This window comes from Heloderma suspectum, chromosome 1 (genome assembly GCF_057233095.1).
Source record: "Heloderma suspectum isolate Gila_16-S chromosome 1, 16-S_ref, whole genome shotgun sequence".
NCBI classification, from domain to species: domain Eukaryota; kingdom Metazoa; phylum Chordata; class Lepidosauria; order Squamata; family Helodermatidae; genus Heloderma; species Heloderma suspectum.
Window position 1 is genome coordinate 209,996,850 of NC_139458.1, and position 17,474 is coordinate 210,014,323.

At 43.7% G+C, this 17,474-nt stretch overlaps 1 protein-coding gene across 1 annotated transcript in view; it reads left to right on the forward strand.

Moving 5' to 3' along the window:
* Window positions 1-17,474, forward strand: part of KIAA2012 (KIAA2012 ortholog) — a 106,396-nt gene that overhangs the window by 54,509 nt on the left and 34,413 nt on the right. Inside the window, exons 11-13 of the mRNA XM_084818035.1 lie at window positions 5,510-5,598; window positions 7,744-7,812; window positions 16,064-16,127. Coding sequence (XP_084674161.1) covers window positions 5,510-5,598; window positions 7,744-7,812; window positions 16,064-16,127 — 222 coding nt within the window. The remainder of the gene's footprint in view (window positions 1-5,509; window positions 5,599-7,743; window positions 7,813-16,063; window positions 16,128-17,474) is intronic.

Sequence of the window (17,474 nt, forward strand, 5' to 3'; positions counted from 1 at the left end):
ACCAGCATTTGATTTGCTGGTATGTATGTGGGTAAGGCAGAGGACAGCAACTAGTGGCCCTCCAGATGTTTTGGCCTACAGCTCCCATCACCCCTAGCATAACCAATGGTGATGGATCATGGGAGCTTTAGGCCAAAACATTTGGAGGACCACAAGTTGCTCACCCCTGGAAGGCAAGTTGTGAAGTTCTAACTACTAGTAAATTTTATTTATTTAAGGACTTCTAAACTGTTCTTACCATACCAGAGTGGTTTACAAAAGGCCTGTCTTCTGTCTGAGAGTGAAACTGCATGTTACACTGGCAAACATACCTTTATGAAGTCATTTTCTGGTTAGCAGCGTAATGTTCAAAATGTTTAACAAAATGTTCAAACAGTTCAAAATGTTTAAGTATTTACAAGGTGGTCCGAGTGCTACCCTTTCTTTTTCTTTTACAGTTTTGAGATGCTTGGATCAGCTAGAAAGCATGGCACCTGTTGTGCAGGTTGAAAATGGTTCTGAAAATGCCTGGGAAGCAGCAGTGACCTGCTATCCCTTCGTGGGTAATCACACAGGGGAAAAGATGGCTGCTTCTATCTACCAATGAGAGAAGCCATCATTTTTCCATACAATTACCCAGGAAGGCACGTCATGACATACCACCACATCTGGTTCATTTTTAGGAGCATTTTCAACCCATGAAGCAAGTACTATACTCCAAACAGGTGGGCAGTGTAAAAAAAAAAAAAGGGGAGAGAGAAAATTAAAGGCAACCCTTGGATCACCTCATACAATTTCAGAGAAGTCCTCGGATCACCTCATACAATTTCAGAGAAGTGCAAATTCTGAAGTGGACCATGTTCCAGTCTGCAACTGTATTTAAGAGCTGCAGTTCAACTAGGTTAATTCGAGAACTCAGGTGCCCCAAATTTCTCAAGCATCCCTACATCCCACACTTTCTCTGTACCCCTCACCTCTAATCTTCATAGCTGCAAACGTGACTGAATGTGCCCTACATCCCAGTTTTTAAAATGTTTTATTTTAAATACAATTTTATGCAGCTACGTTGGGACTTCTCCCTTTCCATTACCAGGATCTCTATGGAAGGCTTGCTCTGCAAACTGTCAGAGTAAAAATAAAACTCATTATGCTTTTCCCCTTCTCCATTTTTCAGCCAGAATATACTTCAAGCTCAGTATTAATTAATGAATGTCTTCTAATTTTTCATGCTCCAGAGCATCTACCCTTGAACCCATGGCAAACAATTAACATTTAATTAAGACTTCACAGCATGGTGTTAGTTCCCTCAAATCCAGCAGTAACATGTTTACACAAAAACCTTCTTTTGCTGCTTCTTTCTATTTAATCATCGTTATCTTTATCCACACTCCTGGGGTTGGAAATATTTCCACTGAGATAAACAGGAGCTGGCTGAAGAATATAATCCCGAGACTGATAAAGAAGTCACCATCGGTATTTAAACACTTTTTCCCCCAGATAACTTATTTACCAACTTTGAAGACAGCAGTACCACTTTACAAAGTGTTTGTATGTCACTTTATTCATAATGAGGTTTCAGATACGCTATCTTTCCTTTTTGCAACGATGTGTTCATAGATTCCTTGCCCCATTCTACGACTTGATTTGCACATAACAACCGACCGTAGGGTAATTAAGGGCCACAAGTTACCCACCCCTCCTTTAATTAACCCATGGTTGGTTCAGGCCACGTGGGACTGAGCATGGTGCCTCCCCCCACCTCCCACTCACCACTTCTGCTTTACATCCGGTTTAGAAAAACCACCCAGAAGCACCCCGTTCCAGACTTGTTCGGTGTGACATGTGAAGTTGGAGCTCTGGGTTGTTGAGGGGGAAACAACCCAGAATTTTAACCCATGGTTTGTTGTTGGGTTAAACTCTGGGCAGTTTCCCCTCAGCAAACCAGAGTTCTGGGCTCACACATCATGTTGAACAACCTAGGGGGTTGCTGGGTTGTTTTCTAAAGTGAATGCAAAGCAGAAGGGTTGGGCGGGTGGGATGCAGCATGCTTGCTTGCTTGCTTGCTCCCACGCGGCCCCAACAACCCATGGGTTGTGATTACATGAGAACTGGGTTTATATTCTGAAGTCACATCTGAGTAATTTAAATTGTTTTGAGATACAGAACACAATCTTCTGCTTTGCTGCACTGCAGCATTGAGCACAGGATCAAGTATAGTCCCGTGCTACAAACACAAAGAGCTAAGCGGGATCCTCTCATCTCCTGATGCTGTGAGCTGGCCCTGACCCCAGGAGATACTGTCTACCCTGAATAGCTGTGGCAAGCCAAGCTCTTTCCCAACTCCATTATCTGAAAGCCTTTTAACTGGAGATGCTATGAATTGAAGCTGGGACCTTTTGATCCAAATGCAAAGCACATGCCGTACCAGTAGACAGCAGGTACTCTATTTAGGGCAGGAGTGGGCAACTTGTGGTCCTCCAGAACTTTTGGCCTACAGTTCCCATCATCCCTTACCACTGGCTATGCAGGTTAGGGCTGATGGGAGTTGTAGGCCAAAACATTTGGAGGACTACAAGTTGACCACCCCTGCTTTAAGTCAACAAAAACAGCCACAACTGAATTTGGGTTGCAGTGGCAGGTTGTCAGAATGCCAGGAACATGAACAGAGCCTTATTTTATTTATTTATTTCATTTCTATACCCAATAGCCGAAGCTCTCTGATGGCCTTGATGCCTTGATGGATGGGGCCAGGGTTTGATTTGTGCTGGGGCCTACATACTCCGGGCCAGATGGCTCTATAACAGCTTTCCCCAGCCTGGTGCCTTCTAGATGCTTTGGATTACAATTCCCAGCATTCCTGACAATTGGACATGCTGGCTGCGGGCTGATCTATAGAGTGTCGGGAAGACGTTTTTTCTCTGGTCAGACTAGGGTGGCCTAATTTACAGAGGATAGTCCTCTATTTTGGCGAGCTGCCAAAGAACAGCCCTCTGTTTGAAGAGTTGTCAGAGAGCTGTCCTCCATTTTGAAAGTGTCCTCTATTTGATGGGCTGCCCACTCCAAGTGTGGTTTATACTAGTCAAAGAACCATAAGGAAGGAGAGAAGGCAGGGGACTTGAAAAAATTGCCCATCAACAGTGAGCCCCTGGACAGCAGCCTGAGCAGGCACACAATTCACCTGGCCAGTCTTCACTATGGTGAGATGTCTTGTATTTCTGTTTAAATTATAGTTATTATTTCTAAATTTGTCTGCATACATAAATGTTTATATGCAAATGTTATGCAAATTGGTGTCCTTTTTTTGTCCTCTTTTTGGGTGATGTATTTCCCTTTTTTTGGCGGTGTGTAAGTGGCCGCTGTAGGCCAGACTGACTAGTTCACCTGAAGGCAGTTTGCCTTCCCCTGTAGCATTTGGCTTAGCTCATTTGCTTAAATTATCTGGCTCATCATCATCATCATCATCAATTGTGAGAGCTCTACTGGAGTTGGACATTTTGCTCCCTCCTATGCTTGTGCAATGCTATAATCTATCATTCTTCAACAGAATAATTTTCCATTTTGATTCCTTCTGTAATTAATATTTCCAGGGTTACTTTCTTAAGACACATGTTATTGAAGAGGGTCCCCTTTTTCCTCCCTTCTCTGTAAGGAGGGGGCAATTAGAGACATTGGATAGAGCAGCAGAGGCCATCGCATGTTGACAAGTATGGTCCAAAATGGTTCTTAAGTGTCCTTCTTGAACCTACGATCACCATTCCTGTAATCTATTCCATCAGAACAAACGCAGGTTAAAAACAAAAGAACAAAACCCACAATCCTAAATGCATGGCGTGCTTACACTACTTAAGGTAGAATCTGATATTTTCAGGGTGCTTTAGATGGAGGGGTCTTAGAGATAACCACTAGAAGGTATTATGCAGTATTCTGTCTTCTTCTTTTCCTTAACAGATTATCTGCAGGAAAGAAAAATATGGAAGCAGTGCTGGGAAAACACATGAGGGTTAGAAGTAAAAAATATTGTCATCTGGACAGACACACACACACCCAAAAATTCCGTGAATGAGGCAGGGTGAGGGTGCAATAAAAGCCTAATCTGGAAGCACCCTCAGAGTGCTGTCAGATGAATCTGGAGCCACTGCTGATCTTGTTTAAACAGTTGCATGCTAAACATGCAGCAGTTACTCAATTGTTGAAGGGAATCCAGACTTCTCCGCTTCTGTTATGAGAAACTACATTTTCTCAGCACTCATGTTTTGCAACTGGGAATCTGCCCAAGAAAGCAATGTTTCTCCCCCCACACTCTCCTACTAGTATGCTTATTGTAAGAGTTTGTGCTACACAACTGCATTGCACAAGCATTGTGGGCCTTATTGGCTAACTCTGTGCTTGTGTAATCTCATTTTTAAAGTGTGCATATATATGTGTAGAGCAGGGGTGCAGAACCTCTTTCAGCCTGAGGGCTGAATTCAATTTCAGAGAAGCATTCCTGTGGTTGGAGGGGCGAAAGGCAAGCTCTTCCTGCCTGTAGCTAAGCCTCAGGAGGGGCATTTCAACCTTTTAGAATGGGGGAAACTGCATAAAAGCAGGGAACCCACCAAATGATAGGTGGTTGGGGGAAGGGGTGGGGCCAGAGGAAGGGGGTGGCTTTCTAGTGAAACCTGGCTGGATTGTGACCCCCCAGTGAGCCAGATTTGGCCCCTGGGCAGAAGCCTCTGCGTCTAGAGGCTTAGCACTCCGCTTTGGAGCATTGATGAAGCCATTTGAAAACAAAGATAAAAGTAACAAATGCCAGCACTCCCCCTCCCTGCAGCAGCGTTGTGCCATATTTGTGGAGCTGTGCTTTTCCTTTTATTTCTTTATTCTATTTTTGTCTCCAGTTCTTTCACAGCAGGGCATTTCTCTTCTCCAGCTCATGAGCATGACTCTGCCTCTTATAAATAGGCAGAAGGGCTTGTGCCCTCATAAGTTAGGCAGGGATGGGATATCAGGAAGAGTGCACTAGTATAGTGCCAAGAATCAAATGCGCCCTCCCCCACCATGTCCACCTGCCATTTTGAAAAGGCCCACCTCATTACTCTTCACAGCTATTTATTAAACCATTTCGCTATTGTCCATGGGGTCAGGAAGAGTCGGACACGACTTAACAACTGAACAACAACAACAGTTAAATACACCTGCCCTGATTAAATACACTTCATACGCTAAAACAAATTTGTACATTTGGTTAATTCATGAAACAAGGAAAATGTTGCTTCATGCGTGAACTCATCAATGCATCTGCCTAATTCATGAGAATTTACTGCAATCCAATGTCTTTGCCTAACACGTCACAGGCTTTGCTGATTTGATAATTTAGGTGTTGTCAGTTTTTAGAATTAAGTAGAGACTTTCCAGTTTGTGGTACTTAGCGGAGAATTTACTTGTCTCGTGGCTTCATTAAGCAAAGGGCTTTGGGATTTCTGAAATTAAGCAATTGTTTAACATTATGAATTCCGCAGTTTTAATTATTTTGATATGGTGCTCATTACAGGGGATGGTGAAGTATCCCTTGAAACAAGAAGAATGGTTTCCATAAGTCCACCTGAGATCTCCTCGAAGCTTCAAGAATGGGACAAGAAGGTGCCACTGAAGACACTGTTTCATAGGTTTCATGAAAATATGTGGTGGAGCTCTCATATATCAATATGAATACTGTTATTAATTCATTGCATTTTTATTTCCTGGAGCTATTACTTTTGGCTAGACACTAATGGTTACAGCCCTAAACCCACTTTCTAGGGACTAAGTCCCACACTTAGGAGTAGACTGCACAACACCCAGTCAGGAAGTCCACACTTGATGGAAAGGGACCATGAGCCCTACAAATGAGCAGTGAAGGCTGGTGTCTCCAATGTCAGTGGGGCAGTGAATCTGCTCCAGGTTTCAGTCAGAACCAGTTAGAACTCTAAAGGAGCTATCCTGGGTGCAGAAGTTCTGACTGGTTCTGACTGTTTAAATTAGGAACTAGAAGTTCTGACTGGTTCTGACTGACATCAGAGCCACCACCCTCCATTGCAAATGAGCAAAGTACCCTGTGAGGGGGTCTCTCACCCAGGTGGGGAGGGGGCAGCTTGGTCATCAGGATCATCCCGCCACGTGGTAAAGAGAATTTGATGTGTGGTAAAATATGTGGCAGAAAGAACATGTGATGAAATGGTCGTATGTATGGGGTCATTCTTCGGAAGTGCTTGGGGGATGCTTGACAGGAATAGGAGAAGGAAAGAGTACATTTTGCACTGGAGTTCACTTTCCTACCCACCCAGTCTGGAAAGAAAAGAACCTTTAACATGCCAAGAGAGAAGCAAACCCATACTTTTCATATCTACAGATGTTAAAGTGCTTCCCTGTATACTTTTGACATATCTCTGTTGCTATGCTAGAGGTTCCCCCTGAGCAATACTTTTTCATCTCGGCATGAGGGAGAGCAGTTTTGCTAACTCCTGCTGCCAGAGATACACAAAGACATTCAAGCAACACACTGTAGTCAGCAGTGATGTAGACATGTTAATATCATACCGTTCACTGTCGTACCTCACGTTCTCCTTTTGAGTGTTCATTACATCATTTGCAGTGGAGAAGGAAACTGCATTCCTATCATGCTGAAGGCAAATGTAAACATTTTTGATCAGTGTGGGTGGTCTGGAAATACCTTTACTGCAGGGGTGCTCTGAGGACTGGATTCCATTTTGGGGAAGTTTTCAGGGGCCACACCTCCTCCCCAATTTTGTGTTTGTTTGTTTGTTACTGTGTTCTAAAAGTTTCCTGTTTAAAAATATTAAGGCAAAGGAAGAACGTATAAATGGATTTAAAGCATATGCAGTGCTTTAAATACATAAATAGGGCAGTATCCAGTTCTGTCACAGTGCTAGTGTGAGCCAACAAGCGCAATGTCATTAGCACTTGCTAGGTGAAAGGAAAAAGCGGAGATTTGCCACTGAATGTTGGCGTTGAATCGCTGCTTTTTCTCTTTGCCTAGCAAGTGCTAATGGTATTGTGCTAGCATTAGTCATTAGCGCTTATACTGCGACAGCATTGGATACTACCCACAAAAGCCAGTTAACCCACCTGAACCATCAAGAAAGGCTGAAGGCTGATCCAGCATTTTTTAGTACTTCTAGCATGCAAATTTCAAAGCTGGGGTAAAGCCAGGCTCACACTGTGGGCAGAGAGCCAACACTGGCTACTGTTGTACAGCGTGATCCTATGCACGTTTACTCAGAAGTAAATCCTACAGAATACAGTGAGGTTTACTTCCAGGTAAATGTAATGCAGAACTTTAAAAAAAAAATGAAAACAGCGATTCTAAAAAGAACAATTAATCCTATGTATATTTAGACAGAAAAAAGTCCTACACTTCCCAGCATGCCCAGCCAGCATGCTAAAGGGATGATAGGAATTGTATGTCTTTTTCTATCAAAACATACATAGGATTGTGCCCTAAAAGCAGGAAATGGTGTGATGTTATATGAATATGATTAGTGTTTAAGCCTAATTTCCTTTCTAGCATTGTAGTGGCTAGATACAAAGGAATCCAGGGCTGCTGTATGACCTTCAGTAGTTATCCAAAAGAGGACATTTTAGTTTCTCTCACTCCTCTATGGTGAACTGCATCTGCCAGAATTATATTTGTATATAGTTTTGAATGGCACAAGAGCCCTGTTCTCATCTGGTCACCCACCCTGTTGTATTAATAGTATGAATAGTGCTATTGTATTCATTTTACAGGAAAGTCCTGCAATACAAAGAGCAAAGCTGTCATGTCCAAGTGATGAAAGACAAATAGCTGTGAAAAAGGTAATTTAATTGCTGACATCCAGATGTGATTTCCCACTATCATTAATATTTACAAATGCATTTTGCATGTAATTAAAGCACAGAGGATATGCCATTCAGGACAGCTATTCTGATAGTTTCAATGGTATAGTATAACTGGGAGTAAGTTCCACTAAACTCAGTGGGGCTTACTTCTGAATAGATATGTACAAGATTGTACTGTAAGAGTGTAAGCTATGAGCCAGGAAGTCCCCTGTTCAGATCTTACCCCAGGCAGAAAACCATTATGGCTTTAGTCAAGCTACTATTCTCTCTCTGTGTTCATTCTTATTATCAATGTATCTTCAGAGAATCACAGAATAGTAGGGTTGGAAGGGGCCTATAAGACCATCGAGTCCAACCCCCTGCTCAATGAAGGAATCCAAGTCAAAGCATCCCTGACAGGTGGCTGTCCAGCCTCGTCTTGAACGCCTCCAGTGTGGGAGAGCCCACTACCTCACTAGGTAATTGGTTCCATTGTCATATAGCTCTAACAGTCAGGAAGTTTTTCCTGATGTTCAGCCAGAATCTGGCTTCCTGTAACTTGAGCCCATTATTCCGTGCCCGTCTCTGGGATGATCGAGAAGAGATCCTGGCCTTCCTCTCTGTGACAACCTTTCAAATACTTGAAGAGTGCTATCATATCTCCCCTCCCGTCAGAAAAGGTTCCCCTTTTCAGAAATGTTTGGTCAGCTTTATTTCCAAATAAAATGCCTGCACTCTTAAAACCAAAACCAGTGATCACTTCTAAAAACTTTTGGGCAGATTCATTCATCTAGGGCAGTATCCAAGGTGTGTGCTTCTGCTGATTATCTTGTGCCTGCAGGACCCACCACTGGTGCAACAGGAAGCTCGTGCTTCCAAGAGCAACCCCTGAAATGAGCTAAAATGCTTGTTTCTGGAATGGGACAGGTCAGCAAAGCTCTTTTCTGTGAGCTTCATTGACCTGTTCCAATTTGGACATGGGTGTTTCATATTGTTTCCAGTTGCTTTCAGTTACATTAGCTTCCCTGGAACAAAAGATATCAGTCTATAACACTAAAAGATCCATAAAATTAAACTTCTTTAAAAATTGCCTGTTCCGTGGACAGCACTGGATACTGCCCATGGAATAGGCAATTTTTAAAAACTTTTTTTTTTATTTTATGGATTTTTTTAGTGTTATAGACTGATATTTATTGTTTCAAGGTAAGCAGAATAGATGTTTTTCATATCTAGGGTAATGCATGACCTCTCAATCATGACTAAAAGGCATTGGTGCAGTAAAAGCTTCCAAGCCCTTCCTAACACTCAAGAGCAGACAAAATTTGAAAGATGTAAATGTGGCTGTCTGACAGGGTCAGAAAGTAGACAGAGCGAGAGACTATAAAAAATATATGGGATGAATAAGCAGTCTATGCAGTGGTACCTTGGGTTATCTCAGCAGCAATGATGGGTCAGATCCAGAGATTCCCTTCCAAGAACGGAAGGCCTCTTCTGTGTGTAGAAGGGCTTTTTTAATGATGGAAGATCCTTGTGTGAGAAAAGAGAACTGAAATCCAGAGGTGTGAATCTGCTTGCTCAAGGCATTGCCTAATTTCTTACACAAGGCCTCCAGATATGTGCTAGCACAAGCCTTTGCACAACATCACACAACTGGCTCATACACAACATGGAGCAGCACCACTGCCAGAATTTGTTTTGTTTGTGCATCTCTGGAGCCAATCAAAATGAAAAATTTCCCCTCTGGCAGGGAAACTCCCATTGAACTTCTGACAGTGAGAGTGAATGCGTTTTGTACATATATTGGTGAATCCAGCTCACGATGAATCCAGCAGGCCTGAGTTACACCTGGCTATAGTCCAGGCCAGCACAATGTAAGGCCTATGGGCAATTGTAACCCTCTCCCTGAAGATTTGGCGCTAATACATTTGCAGGCTGGATGGGAGTTGTAACAGCTCCATAGTTACCTTTGTGCCGTAGAAGCTGGTGGTTCTGCTGTTAAATTGAGTCCAGGCCACAGGCCTTTGGGTAGGGCCCTTCTTGCCCACAGCACTCAGCTGGCCCAAGGCAGAAGAAAGCTACACAGCTTCAGAAGCCTTGTGGCCTCCACTTCTGACACCGTCTAATAAGTTTGGGTCCATCTCTTAAGAAGATAACATGGTGGTTTTTGCAGTTCTTTGCTAGAGCTCTCTCAGCCAGTCTAGGCTCCACCCCCTCACCAGGGATCATCGTCTACAAATTCCCATCCCTATGTTTATTGTAAGAAAATGTCTCTAAATTACTACAATCACTACAGGTATCAAGGTATCAGAGGTAGTATGCCTATGTGCACGAGTTGCTGGGGAATGCTACTGGGAGGGTGCTGTGGCACTCGTGTCCTGCTTGTGGGTTCCCAGTCAACAGCTGGTTGGCCAGCGTGTGAACAGAATGCTGGACTAGATGGGCCCTTGGTCTGATCCAGCAGGGCTCTTCTTATGTTCTTAATAGTAGCTTCTTTCTTTCTTTCTTTCTTTCCTGTACTGCCCAATAACCAAAGTTCTCTGAGTGGTTCACAACAATTAAAATAATAAATTACAACAAGATAAAATTTATTTATTTATTTATTTATTAGATTTATTAGCTGCCCATCTGGCCGGCTAATAAATGCAATATAAAAGTTTAAAAGTGTAAAAACTACAGTATAAAATAAAGATCAGGGGTGGCAATTTTCATTGAGACCACAGTGTGGGTAGAAAGGCTTCACCCCTGCACACCCCAGGTCCCAATCCTGGTCAGGTCCCCTTGTGGCTGCTGCTTAACCAAAACAGCAACTATACTCAGGCGCAATACATCCAGTCATGCATTTAGCACATAGAATACCTCAGCCCTCAATAAAGAGGATTACACATAAGGCAGAGAGATGTAGAGGGGCCATAAACCCCAAAAGAGGCTGAAATAAGACAAAGGGAGGGGTACTGAAATATGCTGAAAGAGGAGTTTGTGGGGTAGAGAAACAGAGGAGTTGTAACACAGAGATAGAGATGAAGAGAGACCTGTAGCATTGCAGAAGAGGATACAATGCTGTGGGGTAGAGTGGGATCCCCAATCCTTTGGAGCTGGCAGGAACATTTGTTCTGGGTGTTCTCACAAAATGGCTGCTGTGGGAGAGGGGTTCAGACACAAATCATCCATTTCCGTAAAGGAGGGAGGCCAGAAGAAAAGTAACTTGCTCAGGAACCTAAGTACAAGGCAGAGGCCGGGGCTGAGACCCCAAACACACAACCGCTCTTTGCAACCCACAGGTTTTTTACTTCAATACCTATTTTACAAGAGGCAGACTGATGAGGTTCAGAGTCAAGTAACTGGGTACAAGGCAGTGGTGGGGTTGGAGCCCCAAATGCCAATCATATATTTGCCCCCACAAAGTACAGCAAAGCACACATTTCACAGAAGGCAAACTGGTGAAGGTCACAGGAAACATGCGCGCGCGCACACACACACACACACACACACACTGCCAAAATGTTGGGGACCCCAGGGGTAAGGGGCAGAAAAGTGTTATGTGTGCCTTGAGCTGCTTGGAGCAATAACAGGGTAGTAGTAATGTGACTGATTGATTAAGTAAGCAAACAAATAAGATGCAGTCATTGATGTGTATAGAACATTTTCAGGCATGCTGAAATACATATAGAGAAGTGATTTACATCTCAAAGAGCAATGAGTATGTCTGCAATCATATTTATCATTCTAGGAAGCCATCCAATTCTTTGCTGCGCCAAAGATTGGAGGTTCTGCCCCATGTGCAGATAAAAGGCTGGTATGTTCAAACAAGAGATAATTATACAGCAATTTAAATGTACGGGCAGATAAAGAGAAACGGATATGAAATAATAAACTCTGCAAAACATTATTAAACTGGCCAGAGATGTTTATGTGGGGACATGACCCCAGATGTGCATGGTGCATTCAAGCCTCAGTTTATGGCCAAAATCCTAAAGCTATCGGAGAGTATAAATTATTTGGTTTTTACAAATGGACTTTGATTGAATCAACAATGACTGAAGCTTTAAGTCAAGGGTGGGGAAACCTCCACCCTGCTCCCGAGAGGGCTACATTCCCTTGGGGGAAAAGTGGTTGGGCATAGCATAGCACTGATGGGCGGAGCCAGAGGCAGTGATGGACAGGGCCAGATCCAAAAGTGGGCAGGGCCAAGGCCAACAGTACACACGCAGGCACATTTACATATACATCAAAACAGCAGAGCGGTGCCAGAAAGGTGACCTGCCCCCCTTTTCTTGGTTCCTCAATTGTTTTCCTGCTGCTACAGGGGGAGGGGCCAAGAAGTGGGGTGTGGTCCTTTTGAAATGCTGGTCAGCTGGACTAGGAGGCCTGGCAGGCCAGATTCAGCCAGTGGGTTGGAGGTTCCCCATCCCTGCCTGAAGGTTCGTCCACATTTTAGAAAATGATTCTTCTGTGTGGTGCTTTTTGCAACCTCAAGAAACATATAAAACCAAAGTAGGCTTTGCCTGCACTACAACATAATCCCAAATTAAGTATCTTCAAGACTGTAGAATAGAAATGGATCCCAGCCAGGAGATCTCACAGTTCAGTGTAGGAGCCAGTGATCTCTACTACAAAATCCACAGGGGCCTTCTCAGAACTGAAGTTCCAGTAGTCTTTATGGGAAAGCTATGACAATTAAGCCACTTGACTATTTAATTCCTTGTCCTGATCTGTAATTTCACTTAATTCTATCAAAGGTACATATGTATTGCCTTGTATACTTACCGCTACAGTGAGTGAATGCTCTTACGTGTTGATTTATTTCAGGCATTTTCCTCCTCCTTTCATAAGTTTTATTAACATTTAATAAATATAGGATCAGAGTCAGGATCTCTGGATTAGTAAAGTTAGATTCCAGGTCTTACATTCCTAGCACAGATTTCCTCTTAGGGTGCAATCCTATGCATGTTTAGACAGAAAGAAGTCTGACAACTCCCAGCATTCCCTATTCCTCACTGTTGATGGGCAACTTCAAGGCCCCTCCCAGCTCTCCCTCCTTATGGTTCTTTCATTTTAAACCAGCCTTGGCTGGACAGCTCTTCAAATAGAGGACTCTACAAAACAGGGGGCTGTCCTCTGTAAAGTAGGTCACCTGGCCACCCTAGACCTTTTGCATTCCAAGTGCTGAGCCTCTTTGGATGATCATGTAAGAGTCTGTTCCTTCTTAGCCCAATAAAATCCAGCCAGCAAAGCGAGAGCTGAAAGACAAGTCTGCAGGACCTTACAAGATTGAATGAAGCCTGCTTTAGGGAAGCTCGCACTCACCTGCCAATTGTTTTTCCCCCCTTCAGGTCTCTTTTTAGGAGGACTCTGCTCTGGAGTGGTGAATATGGGAGCATCACCGCAGTGGCCGCTGGCCCCAGATGTTTCTTTCATCACTTTTCAATCTGTCTTCCCCTCCCTAATCTATCACTACCTCATTTGCTCATTTTCTTTTCACTGCAGCTTATTACCCGAGGGAGAAAGTGTTATGCAATCCTGAGAGAGCAGGAATTGAAAGAGGGAGACAGTCTAGGGGCTTGGGCTCCAGATTTGGAGCTGACAACTCCTAAGATCTAATCAGAGGCAGATCTCCCTGGAGCCATACCTTCTTCCATTGCAATGCCCAACTAGATAAGCTTGTTCTACAGAAAGTTCTGGATGGGATGGTTTTTCCCAGTCCCCTGAACAATCACTCACTGCAGCAAGCAATACTGTGAAAATGGGTGCTACAAGGGTATCTTTGATAGAGCATCTTTACACCCACCTAAAACCTGCATTTAAAACGGGGCTTTCTGCTTCTGTTTTACATGCAGAATCACAACTGACTCCCTTTACATGTGCTTCCTTTCCCCTCTCCCCTTTCCCCCGCCTTCTCCCCCTTATCTGAGTCTTCTAGCTCCTCTTCTTGCTGCTTTTCCTCTTTTCATGGAGGGAACTCAAGCAGAACACAACCAGGGTAATTTGATGGCTCATTATCTCCGATCCTTTTAAAAATGGAATAAAGGTCATTTAGTGCAGGAGACAGCCTGGAGGTTCGCGACATCATCTAAAGGGCCCACAAACTTCTGTGAGTGAGCAATCTCAATAGCAGGATAAAAGCTCCGTGTGAAGGAGCCCATAGGAAAACCCCACCGAGTTAGAATTAGCATTTCTTTAATCAGGTGTCATCCTATCTGACATATGTTAAGGTAAGGGTTAATTGGTACAGTGAAAAGGGAACAGCCTGTTGTATGGGAAGAGAATGGGAAGACGTTCATGAAATTAACATGCAGCAGGATGAAAATAAAATTAAACATTTGCTTGACCTGTGGAACTCTTTTCAACAAGAAGTTGTTGTTGTTTTTCAGTCATTCAGTCGTGTCCGACTCTTCATGACCCCATGGACCATAGCACACCAGGCCTTCCTGTCCTCTGCTCTCTCCCAGAGTATGCTCAAGTCCATATTCATTGCATCAGTGATGCTATCTAGCCATCTCATCCTCTGCCGTCCCCTTCTCCTTTTGCCCTCAGTCTTTCCCAGCATCAGGGTCTTTTCCAGAGAGTTTTCTCTTCACATTAGGTGGCCAAAATATTTGAGCTTCAGTTTCAGTATCTGTCCTTCCAATGAGCACTCAGGGTTGATTTCCTTTAGGATGGACTGATGTGATCTCCTTGCAGTCCAGGGGACTCGTAAGAGTCTTCTCCAGCACCACAGTTTGAAAGCATCAGTTCTTTGGCGCTCAGCCTTCCTTAGAGTCCAGATCTCACAGCCATACGTTACTACTGGGAAAACCATAGCTTTGATTAGACGGACCTTTGTCGGCAAGGTGATGTCTCTGCTTCTCACTATGCTGTCTAGGTTTGCCATAGCTTTCCTCCCAAGGAGCAAGCGTCTATTAATCTCATGGCTACAGTCACCGTCTGCGGTGATCTTGGAGCCCAAGAAAATAAAATGTCACTGCTTCCATTTCTTCCCCTTCTATATGCCAGGAAGTGATGGGGCCAGATGCCATGATCTTCGTTTTTTAAATGTTGAGTTTCAAACCAGCTTTTGCACTCTCCTCTTTCACCCTCAACAAGAGGCTCTTTAGATCCTCTTCACTTTCTCCCATTAGGGTGGTATCATCTGCGTATCTGAGGTTGTTGATAATTCTCCCGGCAATCTTAATTCCGACCTGTGATTCATCCAGCCCAGAGTTTCTCATGATGTACTCTTCATATAAGTTAAATAAGCAGGGCGACAATATGCAGCAGCCTTGTCGTACTCCTTTCCCAATTTTGAACCAGTCGGTTGTTCCATGTGTGGTTCTTACTGTTGCTTCTTGGCCCTCATACAGGTTTCTCAAGAGACAGGTAAGGTGGTCTGGTACCCCCATCTCTTTCAGAATTTGCCAGAGTTTGTTGTGATCCACACAATCAAAGGCTTTAGCGTAGTCAATGAAGCAGAAATAGACGTTTTTCTGGAATTCTCTCGCCTTCTCCATGATCCAGCGAAAGTTGGCGATTTAAGGCCAATGGTATGAATGGAAAGGGTCTGGAATGATAGAGTGAAATAGCAACACGTATTTGATAGGATCTTCAGTTCCTCCATTCCAGTGCTCAAGGTGATCAAAACATCTTAGGGCGCAATCCTATGCATGTTGAGACAGAAAAAAAGCCCTACAACTCCCAGCATGCCCCAGCCAGCCATACTGACTGAGGCATGCTGGGAGTTGTAGGACTTTTTTCTGTCTAAACCCCCATAGGATTGCACCCGTATACTCTTACAGCATGCTGGCTATGCTGTCTTGGGCTGATGGGAGTTGTAGGCCAAAACATCTGGAGGGCCACAAGTTGCCCACCCCTGCCCTATGGCCTGGAGGTGACGCCATGGGATGAGTCATTCCATTAATATCTATGCATTTAATATTGTGAACTGCTGAGAGATGTTATTATATTTAGCAGTATGTAAATGCCACAAGTAAACAATATGTCAGGGTAGACCACCTAGTGCCCTCCAGATGTTTTGGACTTCCACTCCCATAATCTCTGACCATTGTTCTTGCTGGCAGGGAGCTGTAGTCTAAAGCATTTGGAAGGCACCCGGTTGCCTGCAGCAGCTTCATGTACTTCAAGCTCCCAGATATTGGCACGGTTGGCTATGCAGTCACTCGCTATGCAGGCTATGCAGAGACTGAAGGCTGCCATAATCCAGCCTTGTAAAAACGGACAAATCTTGAAACTAAAAGCCACTTCTCTTTTTTAAAAGGAACGCCCCGAAGTGCAACAAGCTGGAAAACTACACGGCTTCGAAACCATACAAAACACTGCAGGTAACTTTACTTTTTTTCCTTTTTTCCCCCTTCCCTGGGGAAGGAAACAGCAACCCACTCCAGTGTTCTTGCCATGAAAACTAAATGGATCAGTACAACCAGAGATATGTCGGTATACCATCGGAAGATGGGACTCCCAGGTCAGAAGGTGGTCAAAATGCTACTGGGGAGGAACAGAGGATAAGTTCAACTAGCCCCAGATGTGATGATGCAGCTAGCTCAAAGCCGAAAGGACGGCTAGCAGCCGATGGTGCTGGTGGTGAATGACGAATCCAATGTTCTAAAGATCAACACACTATAGGAACCTGGAATGTAAGATCTATGAGCCAGGGCAAATTGGATGTGGTTATTGGGGAAATGTCAAGATGAAATATAGACATTTTGGGTGTCAGTGAACTGAAATGGACTGGAATGGGCCACTTCACATCAAATGACCACCAGATCTACTACTGTGGACAAGAGGACCACAGAAGAAATGGAGTAGCCTTCATAATTAATTATAAAGTGGCTAAAGCAGTGCTTAGATACAATCCAAAAAATGACAGAATGATCTCAATTCGAATTCAGGATAAGCCATTTAACATCACAGTGATCCAAATATACGCCCCAACCACAGATGCTGAAGAAGCAGAAGTAGATCAGTTCTATGAGGATCTGCAGCACCTACTGGATAGTACACCAGAAAAAGATGTTATTTTCATTATAGGAGACTGGAATGCTAAGGTGGGTAGTCAAACGACACCTGGAATTACAGGCAAGCATGGTCTGGGAGAACAAAATGAAGCAGGACATAGGCTGATAGAATTTTGCCAAGACAACTCACTGTGCGTAACAAACACTCTCTTCCAACAACCTAAGAGACGACTTTATACATGGACTTCACCAGACGATCGACACCGAAATCAGATTGACTACATCCTTTGTAGCCAAAGGTGGCGGACATCTATGCAGTTGGTAAAAACAAGACCTGGAGCTGATTGTAGTTCAGATCACGAACTTCTTATTGCACAATTTAGAATCAGACTAAAGAGAATAGGGAAGACCCAGAGATCAGTTAGATATGAGCTCACTAATATTCCTCATGAATATGCAGTGGAGGTGAGGAATAGATTTAAGGGACTAAATTTAGTAGATAGGGTCCCGGAAGAACTATGGACAGAAGTTCGCAACATTGTTCAGGAGGCGGCAACAAAAAACGTCCCAAAGAAAAAGAAAACCAAGAAGGCAAGATGCCTGTCTGCTGAGACACTGGAAGCAGCCCAAGAAAGAAGGAAAGCAAAAGCCAACAGTGATAGGGGGAGATATGCCCAATTAAATGCAAAATTCCAGAGGTTAGCCAGAAGAGAT